Source organism: Narcine bancroftii, chromosome 1 (genome assembly GCF_036971445.1).
Source record: "Narcine bancroftii isolate sNarBan1 chromosome 1, sNarBan1.hap1, whole genome shotgun sequence".
Classification (NCBI taxonomy): domain Eukaryota; kingdom Metazoa; phylum Chordata; class Chondrichthyes; order Torpediniformes; family Narcinidae; genus Narcine; species Narcine bancroftii.
Genome location: NC_091469.1, coordinates 415,110,911 through 415,127,167, shown reverse-complemented (window position 1 = coordinate 415,127,167; position 16,257 = coordinate 415,110,911). Strand labels below are relative to the sequence as shown.

Below are 16,257 nucleotides of genomic sequence, written 5' to 3'. Positions count from 1 at the left end.
ATCAAGTAAGATCAGGTAACTTGTACTGAAGATTACTTTATGCGAAGGTATTTTTAATCCAAATTCTTATCACTATTGCTGGAATAATTAGAAGGCCAGTTGAAATAATGGAGTTCTGGTTACCTTTTCAGATCATGTGTGGACAGAGGTGTATTCAGCCTCCCAGAAAAGGTGGTTGCATTGTGATCCCTGTGAAAATGTTTGTGACAAACCACTCCTGTATGAAATTGGATGGGGAAAGAAATTGTCATACGTTTTTGCATTTTCAAAGGATGAGGTAAAGTTTGCAATTGTACATATCCTGACTGGTTAACAATTGCGTAGATTTTTCTACACCTGGAGAAATCCCCTCACTGAACACAGATAGTGGAGATGAGACTCTGATGGCTCTCAGCCAAAGTTATGGTAAATATTATTTGAAATAATTTAATACCATTATTAAGATGTATTGAGGTCTTAATTATGTAGTTTAATAAATAATATACATGTGCTTCAAATAGTATTGTTTTCTGGCCATTGGTTTTTAATTCTGCCAAGTTGTCAACTTTACTCCCCCAAGTCTGTCAGGAACTAGAAACATTTTCAATTAACTATTTTTTTTCCCTGGTTGCGAGAACTGGCAAAACTGGCATTCTCTATACCCTTGATTGACCTGATGGGTTAGTGATGGACTTGCTATACTCTTGATCTTGATGAAACACTTTTCCAGTGGTGTTTGTGAGCAAGTTTAGGATTCCTGTTAAGTGAGCATGGTGAATGAATTGAAAGGGAGCTTGCAGTGTTTTAAAAATAAGAATGTTCATTCTCCTCATGATCTCTACTTGCAATCTGGTAAGGTGTCGATAAAATAGTTGCAATTTAATGTAGAATACCACTGAAAGCAAGAATATGTGTTGTCTGATTATGGGGTCCAATGAAAAAGGCACTGATTAACAGAGGGGGCTTTATTGCAAACAATGAGCTGCAGGAAGATCTCTGAATCCATGAGTAGAAGTAGAAATAGTCAATTAATGTTTGAGTTGGAATCCTATATTGGAAATAAAGTAGGAAGAGGTGATATCAAGGGGGTAAGAGGCTAGATGGGACTAAGAGGTGATTGGGTATTCTACAGAAGGTGGGAGAGGTGGAAAGACTGCAGAGTGGTGGTGTGAGGGGAAAGTCAGAAAGAAAAGAACAAGAGTAGGAAAAGATGAAATAAAAACAGTTGAACTATAAAGATGTAGGAGTTACCTGAAATTAGAAGAGCTGACGTTTATGCTGTTGGATTTAAGGCTGTCCAGGGCGAATATGATGATTTGTTTTTCAAGTTTATTCTTGGCCTCACCCTGGCAATGAATAATGCTGAAAGCAGACATGTCTGTATGGGAATGGTGAGGGGATTTGAAATGGTTAGCTATGGATGTTCAAGCTTGCACCCATAGAAATATTGCAGGTGTTCACTTAAGAGGCCATCCAATCTGCAGTTGGTTTCACCAATGAGGAGACCACACCATGCACATTAAATGCAGCAGATTAGGTTGAGTGATGTGTAGATAAAGTTCTGTTTCACCTGGGAAGTTCTATTTGTGGCCTTGCATAGAGGCCATGTAGATGTATGTACAAATTTTGTATTTTCTTTGATTATAACAGGAAGCATCTAAGGGGGTGGATGGGTGGGCAAGGAGAGAAGGGAACATGAGGGAGTCTTGGAGAGGCTGATCGCTGTGAAAGGAGCGCGGGGAGGTGGGGAGCAAAAGCTATGCTGAGGGTGGGATTGTGCTGAAGCGTCAGTGGATATGGAATGGAAATTGTTCTGCCTGGGGGCAGTAGAGGAAGTCATGTGGAATGGGGGCAAAAGTGCAAGAAATGGAGGATAAACAGATGGAGTCTTTATCAATGACTGTGTGGGAAAATTGGTAATCATTAAAGAATGGATATTTTGGATGTCCTGGAGTGGAAGGCCTAATTCTAGAAACAGATACAACAGAGGAATTGGGAAAAGGCATAACAGGAGACAGGGTGGGAAGATATATAATTCAGATAGCTGTGTGAATTGGTGGATTTGTAATAGATGTCCATGTATAGTTTGTCTCCTTAGATGGAGAAGGAAAGGCCCAGGAAAGGGAGAGAGATGTCAGAAACAGTCCACATAAATTTAAGTTCAGGGTGAATGTTGGCAGAGGAATTTATGAAATTGTTGAATTCTCACAGGTACAATAAGTTGCACCCATGCTGTTGTCGATGTAGCTTGGAACAAGGACTATTGAAGTTCAAGTTCTCACATACTTGGCACAAAGCCAAATTACCTATGCCTGTTTATGTTCAATTTACTACATCTTGGATCTAAAGAAATGGGAGAAGTCGAAGGAAGTTGTAAAGATTAAGGACAAGTTCTGTCAAATGGAGGAGAGTGTTAGCAGATGTGTGGGAAGCTTTCAGTAATGTGCCTGAGTTGAACATTTTAGTTGAGAGGTTATTCAGAGACTTGAGACAGTTGTTGCAGTCTCTGGCCCTCTTTGGCACTGATGGTGTTCATATAAAGTAGAGTCAGGGAATCTTTTTACCATGTGTATTCCAGATGCTGTGTCAGTGGTTGAACAGCAGACTACACTGATGTTGCCATAAATAAAATAAATTCTGAAACACAGACATTATGTAATTTAAGTTTTCAATTCTCTCTACTTGAATGCGTAATGTACAATGTATGAACGAAACTGACGATAATTTATCAAAAAACAATCCACAGAAAAAGTTCAAGCAATGAGATCAACCATATTCCTTCCAAAAAACTATGATGATACATTTCAGGTCAGGGAAGGCATTTTCAAATCTCATGCCCCAAAAATCACGAGTTAGTCATTAAAATGATACAATAAAAAGAACATAAAAATCAAAAAGGAGAAAAAAATTGGTCATAATGAAAACAAAACAACTAACCCCAAAACAATCAGCAGCTCAAATCAGTGGGAAACTTGATGAAGTTTGTTGGTTGAAAGCATTTTGATACTGGGTAATATAATTGTTGATGCCAATAGCAAGGCATCATCTAAATGGGCATTAGTCATATTTGTTCTCAAGTGGTTCTTGGTAAACTTCATTTTTGAGAACAGTTGCTTACGCATGTAAGTACTGCCAAACAGACGGACTTGATGTGACGCGATGCGACTCTGACGCAACGCAAATTTGAATCAATGTGACATGAATTTGACTAAACTTGACTTTTTTTGCACTACTTGTATTGGCAGACGAGGTGCACGTTGCCATCCGGATAAAGTTGGATCCAGCCCTCTGGCTGTTGGTTGCCTACCCGTGATATAAAGGGTGCAGATAAGATTATGGTCATAGTCATAAATGCCCCCTTTGGCCCATCAACTCATGCCTATTTGCATTAATCCCCTTTTCCCACATTAGGATTACATCCTGGTATTCCTTGCCAATTCAAGTGCCTGTCTAAATACTTCTTAAATGTAATGATTGTATCTGATTCCACTTCCTCCTCTGGCAGCAGGTTATGAATATCAGCCATTTCCCATATTCTGCATTCTCCATGCCTGAAGTTCAAGCAAACTATGCTTCACTCATTGAAGTCATGATCCCAATCTTAAGAAAGAGTGGAAATTCAACATATTGATTTTTTTTTTAGTATAAATACTTTCATGATCTTGCTCCTTCCCAACCCACCTCAGTCTGAAAACCCCTAGAACTCCTTCAGTTATAAATAAAAATAAAGCCTTTGGTTGTCAGTTGTTGAATGAAATTTGACATCGTGTTTTAATTACCCTTTTAGGTGGTTGATGTTAGCTGGAGGTATTCGTGCAAGCATGCAGACCTTCTGACTCGTAGAACACAACTCCGCGAAGGTTTGCTACAAGAAGCTATTAATAGATTAAATTCTGAGGTAAATGTATTAATTGTATAGAGTGAAAAGTCACAGGAACAATGTGTTCACAATTGAACCTTGGTCAGTGGAAATGAAATTATGCCTCTCCAAGCTCTGCCCATGTGCCACAACAGGGTTACATGCCCATTTGAAGCACAGGAGTAAAGCACGATCAATCTTCGTTTTCAGTTACTTGCCATCAATATGAATGACTTGCATGATGGTGCCTTGGTGTGGGCATTAAGTTGAAGGAGAATTTCAAGGCTAGAAAAGGGGTAGTAGATTTTTTTCCTTAACTGGCATTATGGATTCTGAACAGCCATTGCACAATTAGCTATTATTGATATTGTATTATGGAAATATTAGCTGTCAGTCTGCATGCAACAAGGTGCCTTCATCAACCTGTCTAAATTATGTTATTTAGAGCTGTTGCTGAAGGATAGTTGAGATTGCTTCTTTGCTGTGAACAGAGATAAGTTGGGAGGGGATGTTGAGAGGTTGGGTCTGGGCCTGTGTAATCCCTTACCTAAAATCCATTCATGCACATACTTTCTGAGGAGGAGTGGGGTATCCTTGCAGTGTCTGTCAAGGATTGGCCTGTACAGCTATTTCAGGACGCACATACTGACCGAAAAGAACCATCATCATCCTATGGGATAGATAGCCAGAAGAAGATTCTTTGTTAGATTTACCATCCTTATTAAGCCCTATTTTTCAATGTAGGCTAATATGTTGCATGTATTTTTAAGTGGTTTTTCTATCACATTCTAATAAATACTTTCTGAAAATCCAAATGGACCAAATCCACTAGTTTTTCACATTAATTTGCTTGTTAATCCTTGGCTATTATAAATTTGTCAATTGTGACTTCCCATTATTAAGTAGAATCCACATGGTTTTACATATGTTCCAAGTGACATGTCATTAGATCACTACTGTTGTAGCATCATCTTGACTAATGATTAAAAATAATTTATTAAAAATAATTTATTAAAAATTTATTAATAAATTTATTTAATTTATTAAAAATAATTGAGATAGTATTGCTACTTTCAAATCTTTCACTCTTTTTATGATTTGGGAAATTATGGAAAATTAAAACAAATCTTCTCACAATGTTGTTATATTTAATGATCCACTGTCTCTGCAACCACCTCTTAAATTTGTAGATCAGTGGTTCCCAACCTTTTTCTTTCCACTCACATACCACTTTAAGTATTCTCTATGCCGTAGGTGCTCTGTGATTAGTAAGGGATTGTTTAAGGTGGTATGTGAGTGGAAAGAAAAAGTTTGGAAACCACTGTTTTAATCTTACCTCATTGGCTCATTTCATAACTCCAAAGGAAATGGGCCAATGACAATTTTTCTGAAGCAAAATATTTCAGAAACAATTGATTCAGCAGTGATTCTCAACCTTCCCTTCCCACTCACATACCACCTTAAGCAATCCGTTACTAATCACAGAGCACTTATGGTATTGGGATTACTTAAAGCAGTATGTGAGGGGAAAGAAAAAGGTTGAGAACCACTGTTGTAGGATGTAGGCCTTCATATTTTAAATTTCTCGAAGTTGAAAAATAATGGAAAAGTTAATTTCCTATTTTCCCAGTATTTGTTACAAATTAATTCCTCTCTCTGATTAGATATTTGGTTCCCACTATTTTCTGAACATTCCTTGTGACTTCAGAGTTCAAGTCAATAAGCCATTTGTTTTAGATACTGGTATCTTCTATTTCTTTGTTCCTTATTCCCCATTCTGAAGGTCATCTAATTTTTCCAAATCTGTTTTATTTATAAAATAAGTTGTAGTGAACTTTCCTGTTTCTTTATTGTAAATTTTTTGGTCATCCTTTTGCTGACTTTTTTCCCAAACTTTCAAGATCTTTGCCAGGTACAGGTCAACAAGCTGGCCCAAAGTTATGGTTGGGCTACATTGGCCAACCTGTGGCTGACATTTTTTGTCACAAGGATTTTAGAAGCATATTCTTCCATTGAATTGCTGAAATTCTGATTTAATTGGGATTGATGTGGTGGATTTATCTCCCAAGAGTCTCAGCTTAATTGTCGGACCTTGGTGTTAGTATGTGTCCCCACTACTGGCAACCCCAGCAAGGTATCATGAAAACAAAAGAAGCTCAATGCCTTTTTCTACAGTGCATAATGCAAGAAATATATCTACTTTATTATAGCCGAAATAATGATACAAAAGTTTCATACCACATCTTTAATCACAGGATGGCATTTCAGTTGTATCACTGAGCTTGAAAGCCAAATTGAAGCACTCTTTCTCTGAGGATTACTTGGCACAGATGATGCAGAAACCAGTCCATGTCAGCATTTGTACTTCACTCAGGTCTCTTGTCTCCTTAATTTATTTATTTCCTTTTCTTTGATATGTTTGATCAACTTGCCCAAAGTACTTCAATTATATTTGTTAATCTTCTCCATGTGATGATGAGTTTTATATTCTCATTACTCTTTAGGTAAGAATATGCTTCTCCATTCCACATTGGATTTTATGGTAAACCTCACTGCCATGGGAAATTTATTAAAGGTGAAGTCCAATGTTGTGGCATAAAAGACTGAGAAAATTGGTGCTTTGCATTACAGCATCCTTCAATGAGAATGATTGACATCATGGCTTGCATATAACTGGGGAGAAAGTATTAAGATGAACCCAAATTTCTCTGGGCAGCTGGAGGATGGTGTTCCAATTGACAGGGTGAAAGGCTTTAGTGAGGATAAAAAAAGACTATGGTGACTGGATTTGTCCCACACATTTTTCCAGCTGGAGGCTGATTGTCTCCACTGCAAATTTGGATAGACAATCTCACTGATTTAGGGAAGAGACTGCACATACATTAGTGTTACTAAATGTCTCAGATTAGTTGTTCAATTGGCCCACAGCTAATTTCAAAAGTTGAAGGGATTTAATAATAAATTAGGGCTTGTAATTAAAAATGTTGCATAATAAGAATTGAATTTGATAGCTTCAAGGTATATGGATACATGGTTAAACTGAAATGCGGTTTCAAATTGTCTTATAATTGCAGAGAAAACGCTTGTTTCCTCAAGAGCGAAAACAAGAACTGTTGGAACGATACATTGTTGAACTTGTAGAATTTATTTCACCAAAGACTCCTAATCCAGGAGAACTCGGTGGGAGGACATCTGGTTCTGTAATGTGGAGAGTGGCTAGAGGAGAAAGTGGATTCCAGGTTCAGGTGATCACTGTTATGTATTCATTTGAAGAACATGGACCATGACCACATTGTTGCTCAATTAAATATGGCTTTGAGGATATCAAGTCTTTTTCAGTAGATCATTCTTTAATTATTAATATCTTTCTATTTACATTATGGAATTAAGAATTTGTCTATTCTAAACATTTTGGTAACAAAATTGGGTTGCAAAGCATGTTATTTTGGCATTAAGAGTGCCAATTGTTTCTATTTTCAATCATAATTTGGAGCACCATAACACTAAATTGTGTATGTGGCATTAAAGTAAATACAACTCCAATTATCCTAAATGTTTGGCCCGTTTCGTATAAATGGTTTCTTTGGAGAACTGGTTATTTTTTAAAAACAGCCCAGTAGCAAAAGCAAATCATTTGTAACAATGTTAATTCAACAACAAACAATAAAGTAAGGCTTTTTAAGCATTAAAATAATGTTTAATTTTCACCAAAAAAATTGCTGGCCACCGCTGATCACTGAGGCCCCACTTGCGCTGGGATCCCGAGGTTCCCGCTGCCGGCAATGGGAGCCCGAAGTCCTCTGCTCCCGGTGCTATGAGCCCAAGGTCCTCGGTCAGTTCAACTCTGAAAAAAAATTCGGATAAATGAGAATTTCAGATATCTTCATTTATCCGAAATTTTAAAAAAAATTCAGATGACTGAGGATTTCGGAGAATCCGATTTTGGATAATTAGAATTGTACTCTACATGTGAATGTTTGGAGTTCTGCTAACTTGTTGCTGGATGAATAGAAGAGTCTGATTTGATTGGAGTATTCTGTGAGGATGGTACATTTGTTGAGAGAATGAATTTGTTGAAGTCCTTACTGGTCTTGATCATCTAGAATAGATGAAGTTATTTGACATAACCTGGGAATTTCACTCCGAGCATTTGACTTGGTAGCTTTCTCTTTTTACACTTAAGCTTCAGAGTGGGGCTTCGACACCTCCATGTTCCGTTGGACATAGAGGGTTGTATTTACAAGAACTCCAATTGAAATTTGGGGTACCTGGTCTTTGCTTTGCTCTGCTGAGAGTTACAGCAAATCTTCCCAAATTTAGAATAATTTCCAGCAACATTTATAAGCAAATACCATCATCCCTTCCTTATGAGGTGTAGGCATGGCCTTATTTGTTGAGAACCACTCATGAAAAAGCTAACAGGATAAATAGTGTTAGTGCCAACTTGTGGGATCTGAACCTTGTGTAAAACCCACACTAAGTCAAATTGAAAAACTCATTGTAGTTCAACTTTAGTTTCTATAGTTTCCAGTGTTATCCTGTTTCTCCCCTTTTAGAATTTGTGTATGAAAAATAAAGTATTTTATCCAAAATTGTAAAAGCTTTTGCTGTCATTGGTCCTATCTGAAAATGCAAGTTTCTGTGAAGCTTTTATAATCACATTCAGAACACTTTGTTGTCTTTGTATATCAATGCAATGTTGTGGAAAGTGTATCAATTAAATTCTGGATCTGATCGCTGAAAGTGAACATCAAGAACATGAATAGCTCAAATGGCACTTTTGAGATTACTCTGCCATTCAATAAGATCATGGGTGCTCCTATCCACATCACTTTTGCGCTCTTCCCATTATTCTTGAGTCCCTTGTAGCCAAATATCAGTTAATCTCTACTTGAATATATTCAGTGACAACTCCAAAAATTAAACATCCTTGCCTTCAAATTAAGTACATCTTTCCTTAAGTATGGAGACTCAAACGGTTTGAATAATGTCCTATAAAATTGCATTGAAACTTTCCTACATATAAACTGCTTACCCTTTGCAATAAAGATCAACATTCCATTGGCCTCCCTAATTACCTGCCATATTTGCATGCCAACCCCTTGTGCTTAATGCATCAGAATTCCCATATCTTTTAGTATTGTAATGTTTATACTCACTTTATTCAAGATTTTTTTTGTTCCAAATTTCATGTTTTCCCACATTATACTCCATTGGCTAATTTCTTTCTTAATCTATTTTGATTCTTTTGTGAGATCTTCTCATAGCCTGGTAACCAACCTAACTTTTTTTTCTGTATTATCAGCAAATCTGGCAACAGAATGCTCAACCTTCCTGCCTCACCTGTGTCATTAATATAGTTTGTAAACAGTTAAAGATCCCAACATTAATCCCTGTGGCACCCCACTCATTTTTGAAAACCAATCTGAAAATTATCTATTTATTCTGACTGTTTTCTATTAGTAAACACTCTTTGTGTAATAACCTTACCTGTTGATTCTTATTGAATGCTTTCTTGGAATTCAATTAGATCGACTGGGTCTCCCTTCTCAATTAAAACAAAATCATCAAGAACTCTTGCAAATTTGTCAGCCATGATTTTTCTCTCAAAAAGAATGAGCTCAGTTGGATTGTCTGAAAATGGATTCCAGTATATTCTCATTCACAGGTGTTAGCAGTAATTTTCTGGTTTCTGGCTTGCTCCTTTCTCGAATAGTGGTATAACATTACTGTTTTGCAGACCTCTAAGGCCTCTTCAGAATCCAGAAAATTTTGATGGATTATGACCAATGGATCCACTATTTCTGCAGCCATCTCCTTTAAGATGATAGGATGAAGGCCATCATTAGGTCCTGTTAATTTTCTTTAGATATAAGGCATGGCAATGACCATTTCCAGCCCACAAGCTCGTGCCCATAAATATACCAATTCACTTACAAACCGGAGAATCAGGAAGAATCTTGGAACGTAGAATCTCCTTGCAGACGGTGCTGGATACAATCCCTCCACTGTAATAGCATGGCACTATCCTTGCTGTTACTCTAGTGATAGATGTTCTAATATTCTCCTTCCTTTTACCCCATTAGTTATCTATTATTATTGGGATGATCTTTCATGTCTTAGTATTATTTACATCTCCACTGTTTTTGTTTCCTATTTTTAATTTTCCTGGCTCATCCCTCCAAGAGATCAACTTTAACTGCTCTTCCTCTTTACAAATCTGACAAAGCTCTTTCTCTGTATTTTTATTTATGTGTTATTTAAAAAAAAAACTAGCAGTGCTGCTGGAACTGCTGTAATGCCAGCACTGGTGCAGGCCTGGGAGATCAGAGACACAGCTGTGCTCTGAAGGGTTCATTTCCCTACACTCCCCCCCACCACCACCCCTCCTCCACCGCGGTCCTAATGCTAGCGACCCCATACATGCCTATTAAAAGAGTTGATGGTGTTTTAATTTAAAATCCTGCAAGGGTATTAATGCATGGATCTTAACTGTTTGCAAACTATATTAGTGACACAGATGAGGCAAGAAGGTTGTGTATTCTGTTGCCAGATTTGCTGATACAAAGAAAGTTAGTTTGGTTACCAGGCGGGGTTCTGTGTCCAAGATAGCAGCATCCGTGCACTGCAGCAGCAATGAGGGGTTGCAGACCCCAGGGGAGCAGTGGACCAGTGCAAGGCACCAGAAACAGAGAGAACTTTTCTCCCCACCCCACCCCACCCACGCCCAATTCAGAAGGAGAAGCAGAAGTGATGACCCTAAATGATGATGACCACGATGTGAACCAGTGAGTGTCTCAGTGGCTGAGGATCCACACAGGCTGTGGGCAACTTGTGGTCTGGGTCCCCACGTGGGTTGCACGCTGCTGGAGATTGGTGCACAGGAACTGAGTTTTGGAGCTGGAATCCGAGAGGGTGCTGATAGCAAGAAGGGCTCTTGAAGGGCATTGAAGACTTCCTGATCTTGTTGGAGGTTTGGATCTGGAGCTCGGGTTGCCGATACGTCAAGCAGGTGGCTGTAGAGGCTGCGAGAGCGCTGGAGGCAATTCAGGAGGAAGTTAGGGGAACATGACCCAGTCCTCATCGAGGGCTCAGTAGTGGAGAGGGTCAAGAACTTCAAATTCCTGGTTGTCAACATCTCCAAGGATCTGTCCTGGAGACTCCATGTTGATGCAATCACAAAGAAGGCTCGCCTGCGGCTATATTTTGTGAGGTGTCTAAGGTGATTGAATATGTCACCAAAGACTCTTGTAAACTTCTGCGGGTCTGCTGTGGAAAGCGTTCTGGCTGGTTGGATTACTGCCTGGTATAGAAGCGCCAACTCTCAGGATAAGAATAAATTCCGTGAGGTTGTTAACTCGTCCTGTGACATCACAGGCACCAGACTTGACTCCATTGAGGAAATCTACATGAGGAGGTGTCGTAAAAATGCAACCTCTATCCTCAAAGACCCCTACCAGTCAGGCCATGCTCTCTTCACTCTGTTACCATCAGGGAAAATGTACAGGAGCCTAAAGATGAGCACTCAGTGGCACAAGGACAGTTTCTTCCCCGCTGCCATCAGATTGCTGAATAATCAGTGATTGCCTTACTTTTTATGGACTATTATTGTTATCATTTAATTTTTATTTAGTAATGTCATAAGATGGTAATAATATGTATGTTTACACTCTGATGCTGCCGCAAAACAACAAATTTCATGACTTGTTCACGACAATAAATTCTGATTCTGAATCCACGGACACTCAGTGTCCCTGAAGGACCTCTCTTGTTTCTCTTTCTATTCCACTGTAAGGAATGCTGGGTGACATGAATGGCAAGTTTATCTGCCTTACAGCAGATAGAAGGCAATTTTGTGTGATATTACACGTTCTGTACCATTACATGACAATAAAGGAATCTTGAATCTACTCTAGCATTCCATCTTTGCCCTTTTTTTTATTTTAGTTGTCCATTGCTGCTTTCTAAAAATGTCTCAATTCTCTGGCTTACCATTGGTCTTTGCAACAATGTGTGCCCATTCAATTTGATATCAATCTTAACTGTTTTAGTCACAGAAGGTATGTTTTGTGTAGATATTTTGAAAGAACTCCACTGTGTGTCTTTGCTGATTTATTTTCCCTGAATACTAGTTCCAGACCCAAGTTTCTTATCTCAAACTGAATTCGAAATTCAACTATGCTGTGATCACTCTTTCATAGAGGAACCATGACTGTCACATTAACTAACCGTCTCATTACAAAACAAATTCCCAGGTTATGTCAAATAACTTCATCTATTCTAGATGATCAAGACCAGTAAGGACTTCAACAAATTCATTCTCTCAACAAATAGCCTGCTCGCTTATTGGTTTAAACTTTTTTTTTAAATTTAGACATGCAACGCGATAACAGGCCATTTCAGCCCATGAGCCTTTACTGCCCAATTACAGCTAATTGACCTACAACCCTGGTACACTTCAAATAGTGGGAGGAAGCCCGAGCCCCTGGAAGAAATCCATGCAGATATGGGGAGATTGTACAAACTCATTCCAGGCAGCGCAGGATTTGAATCTCAGTCCTGATCGTTGGCGCTGTAGCAGTGTTGCTGCCCCAACATATTGCTCAACATATTGCTCTGAGATACCATCCAAATGCATTCCATGAATTTGACCATAATAATCTAATTAGTCCCATCTCTTGATGATCAAATACCTTTCTTACAACCCCACCTTCTTCAATTTGTACTTTTTAAAGTGATTATTTAATTGTGTTTGGAGATTTTGTCTATGACCCTATTCCTTGCCATGATCGCTTTTCTTGCTGGCCCCTCAATTTGGTGTTCTACTTGAAAGATTGTACTTGAGGTTGTGGAGATTATGAATTACCTCTGCCTGGAACAAGAAATTTCTCAACTGATTCTACATATTTATGCAGTACAGTCATTTACCTTATTTAAACACACACTAAGACTAAGATTGTCTTTTTTTTCTTTCTACTGTGTGATTTCAAGTTTCATAATAATGTAACTAACACTACCTTCAGAGGGTTTTTATGCTATGGGTCTTAATTTTTCATCTTGTGATTATCTTCCTGCACAGAACCATGAATTCTGTTTTCTGGCTACTGAAAAAGAAAGGGCAGCGAAGTTATTTCATCTCAAATACAACACAGCTGAAAATCACTACATTCGAGTTTCCAATGATAATGAAATCATTAATGGTTGGGAAAAGGGTGTATGGAAAATGGATTCAGTTTTTCGAAAGGTCGAACAGGACTGGAAAATGGTATGAATTTGTTCACTATTTCCATAAAGCATGACTTAGAAAGCATTTTAACTTTTATATAGGAATGTTAATAAAGTTATGTTGAATAAATAGGTTTTTTTTTTAATTGAAGGCTGACCCAATAGTTGAACCATTTCATCCAGTAGATAAAACCAGAGGGGCTGCAGAAATACTCTGATCAAAGACAGTGCAAACAATTCCTTTCAATTGGCCTGTCAAAATTGGTCAGAATATTGGAGGGATATTTGGTTATTAAATAAAATTACAGATTATGTGTGCAATTACTTGGGAAATGATTTATTACTGAATCACGTTCTGGCTTTTGGAGAAGGAGGGTTTGTCTCATCATCTAGGTTTGATATATTTTAGTTGCTGGGTACTGGTGCTCCAACCAGAATTTTCTTTGTTCACTGCATTTATCTTCCCCTAAATATAACCCAATTTTCCTTTTTTAAAAAAAATTACTTCAACACAGTGTTATACTAGAGGAACTAAACAAAATTGAGTCATGTGGAATTGCAAAGCAGCTTTTTCTTTGCTTGTAGGTTAAAAATCCTCTAATATGGCATTGAAAATGAAGAGTAATCTTTGATCTTAGCAATAAATAATGATATTTAACCTTCAATATTCACTTTGAATCTCATGCTTCAGAACAAAAGGTTCTTGACAGAAGATGCATGACTTTACAAACATATTAACTTTATACTTGGGTAATCTCTTGAAAATCACGTGATATGATGTGATTGAAATATTGAACTTTATTAAGGACATCAATTTAAATTCAACATTGTTTTAATGTCCTGCTCTTTAAAGTTTTATGTTACAGTTTTCAAAGATAAAGTCTTATTATGTCTGTTTGAGCATTAATAAATCTACAGTACATGTTTGTGTTAAGCAAACTTTGTGGCAATTAAATTATCCTTAAAGCAAAGCAGTTATAGAAGACCTGTGAGAATGCTAGGCAGTTTGCAGATGAATTGTCGTTGAGCCATTTTGTTAACAAATCCATGTGACAATTCAAATTTTCAATATCTCTAAAATGAACAATATCTGCTTTAAAATTATATTTTTAAAGGCTTTCTCCCCATTTGTGCATTTTTTAAAGTTGCATTTTGTACTGTAGAGCAGATAGTAGCTTTTGCTCAGAAATTAATCTTGCATGGAAACTTGTTACTATGGATAGGAGTCTCTTTCTGAATGCATTGTTTGCTTTTGGCATTGTATGTTGTATCTTAAATAGATTTCCTGGCTGTAGTCAAAGAAGCTTTCATTCAAATTTAGAGCACACAGTATCAGAGATATTCTTAAAGGATTGCTACAAGCCGTTCAGAGTAACAACAAGTATTCATTTCTTGTTCTGAGGATCATGATGTTTTACTGCAACAGTGGAAAATAAGTGGTGTGAACTAAAAAGTTACCTATGCAAACCAGACTAAAATCTGTGAAACATTGTGAGATTTCAATTGTGTGAAATGTTTTATTTTGAAGTGTCATGTTAAACATGGATATGCTTGGAAGGCTTGATGGAAATTTCAATGAATTAAGTGAAACAGTTTATTTTCCTCAATTAGAATATTAAAGTTTACCTCTTTGCTGGCAAACACGATAATGACATGAATTGGTGAAAAGCTTTATTTGAATTATTTTATCTTGTAAATCCTTATTGGTCAAGTGGAGCTGAACATGGCTCCTTCAATTTGTTTCATGTTAAATATACAACTTATTATGGTGGAAAATTTCTTCAAACAGGTGTTCATTGCTCGCACAGAAGGAACAACATTTTCCAGAGTTAGTTGGAAGTTTGAATGTGGTTCAGTGGGTCTGAAGATTGTCAATGTTTCCATTAGATCCACCAGCCAGACGTTTCAAACTGGAAAAGTTCAATGGCATCTATGTTCAGATTTGATCAATGTAGATCTAAGTGGGGGTATGTATTGTAATGGAATTAAATTTAATGATGTCTTCTCTCAATGTGCATAATTTATGGAAAAACAGCGACAGTGGTCTTAATTATATTTTCTTTAATTTAGATCAAAGTGCTCATTCGTTTGCTAATTTTCATGGATCTACTGAATTAATTTTGGAAGCTGAGTTGAGTGGTGGTGATGGAGATGTTGCATGGCAGCATACTCAACTCTTCAGACAAAGTTTGAATAATCATCAAGAATATCCTTTGGAAATCCTAATAACCCTTGAGGATAATTAGATTAAGGATGAATAGTAATAGCATCAACAAAAGTTTTCAAATCATTCACACCATGTATTTTTTATATTAAAGCATTCAGTAGAACAGAAATGTGCACCAAAATATTTTCAGTACCGTACTTTGCAATGCAATTAAAATTTTCATTGACTCTTGATTGGGATTGATAAAGACGTGTCTGCAAAGGAGAATGTGAGCAAAAAAGTACATGATTTCTTGGCCATGTATAATTTGGTGAATAAAAATTGACTTGTTTTCCTACTGGGTTATAAAATATCCAATATATTGTTGATATATTCCAAAACTAAATATGTCCATAAAACAAATTACCTGCCATGTTTACTTTTATGTATATTTTATGGAATTTAATATCCTCTTTGGGTAATGCTGTGTTCTTTATTTTTGTCTTTTTCTCCAAAATTTCTTAATTATTGTCTGGGCTGTCATTACCCACACATTATTTAATAAATGTAGTGAGGTCATGGCCAACAGAAGATTTTCATGTAGGTGATGATGACTTGCATTGATTTTGAAATGTGGCAGAATGAACAATTTTCAAGAGATAACTTCTTTCATTAAATAAACAATAATTGGATTAAACTTTGCTTTCTCTATTCAGATTTAATATTGATGAATTTGCATGTGTTGTTCTGCATTGATTTCTAATGTACTGTGATGGTTGCATGCTTATTTTTCTAACCCATTAAGTTTTGGCAGACTTTAATGCATATAATATAAGAAGATATGAATAAGATACAGAAAGTGTATGTCATTGACAATTTTCAGTAAATTGTGTTGGGAAGTTTGAGGCCACATGGAATTTAGTCAAAATTAGGAATAAAGAGCAAACGGTTAATGTGTGTTTTTAAAGCTTTGGGGTTATTTTTGGAGTGAAAGGATTGTTTATATTAAGAAAAAACAAAACTACAAAATATTCACAACAGAGTCTGT

At 37.0% G+C, this 16,257-nt stretch overlaps 1 protein-coding gene across 1 annotated transcript in view; it reads left to right on the top strand.

Annotated features, from left to right (window-relative positions):
- ngly1 (N-glycanase 1) overlaps positions 1–15,906 on the top strand; it is a 58,517-nt gene extending 42,611 nt beyond the window's left edge. The window contains exons 7-12 of the mRNA XM_069914006.1: positions 132–277; positions 3,767–3,877; positions 6,913–7,083; positions 12,918–13,103; positions 14,853–15,030; positions 15,134–15,906. Coding sequence (XP_069770107.1) covers positions 132–277; positions 3,767–3,877; positions 6,913–7,083; positions 12,918–13,103; positions 14,853–15,030; positions 15,134–15,309 — 968 coding nt within the window. The 3' untranslated portion in view covers positions 15,310–15,906. The remainder of the gene's footprint in view (positions 1–131; positions 278–3,766; positions 3,878–6,912; positions 7,084–12,917; positions 13,104–14,852; positions 15,031–15,133) is intronic.
- The last annotated feature ends 351 nt before the right edge of the window (positions 15,907–16,257 follow it).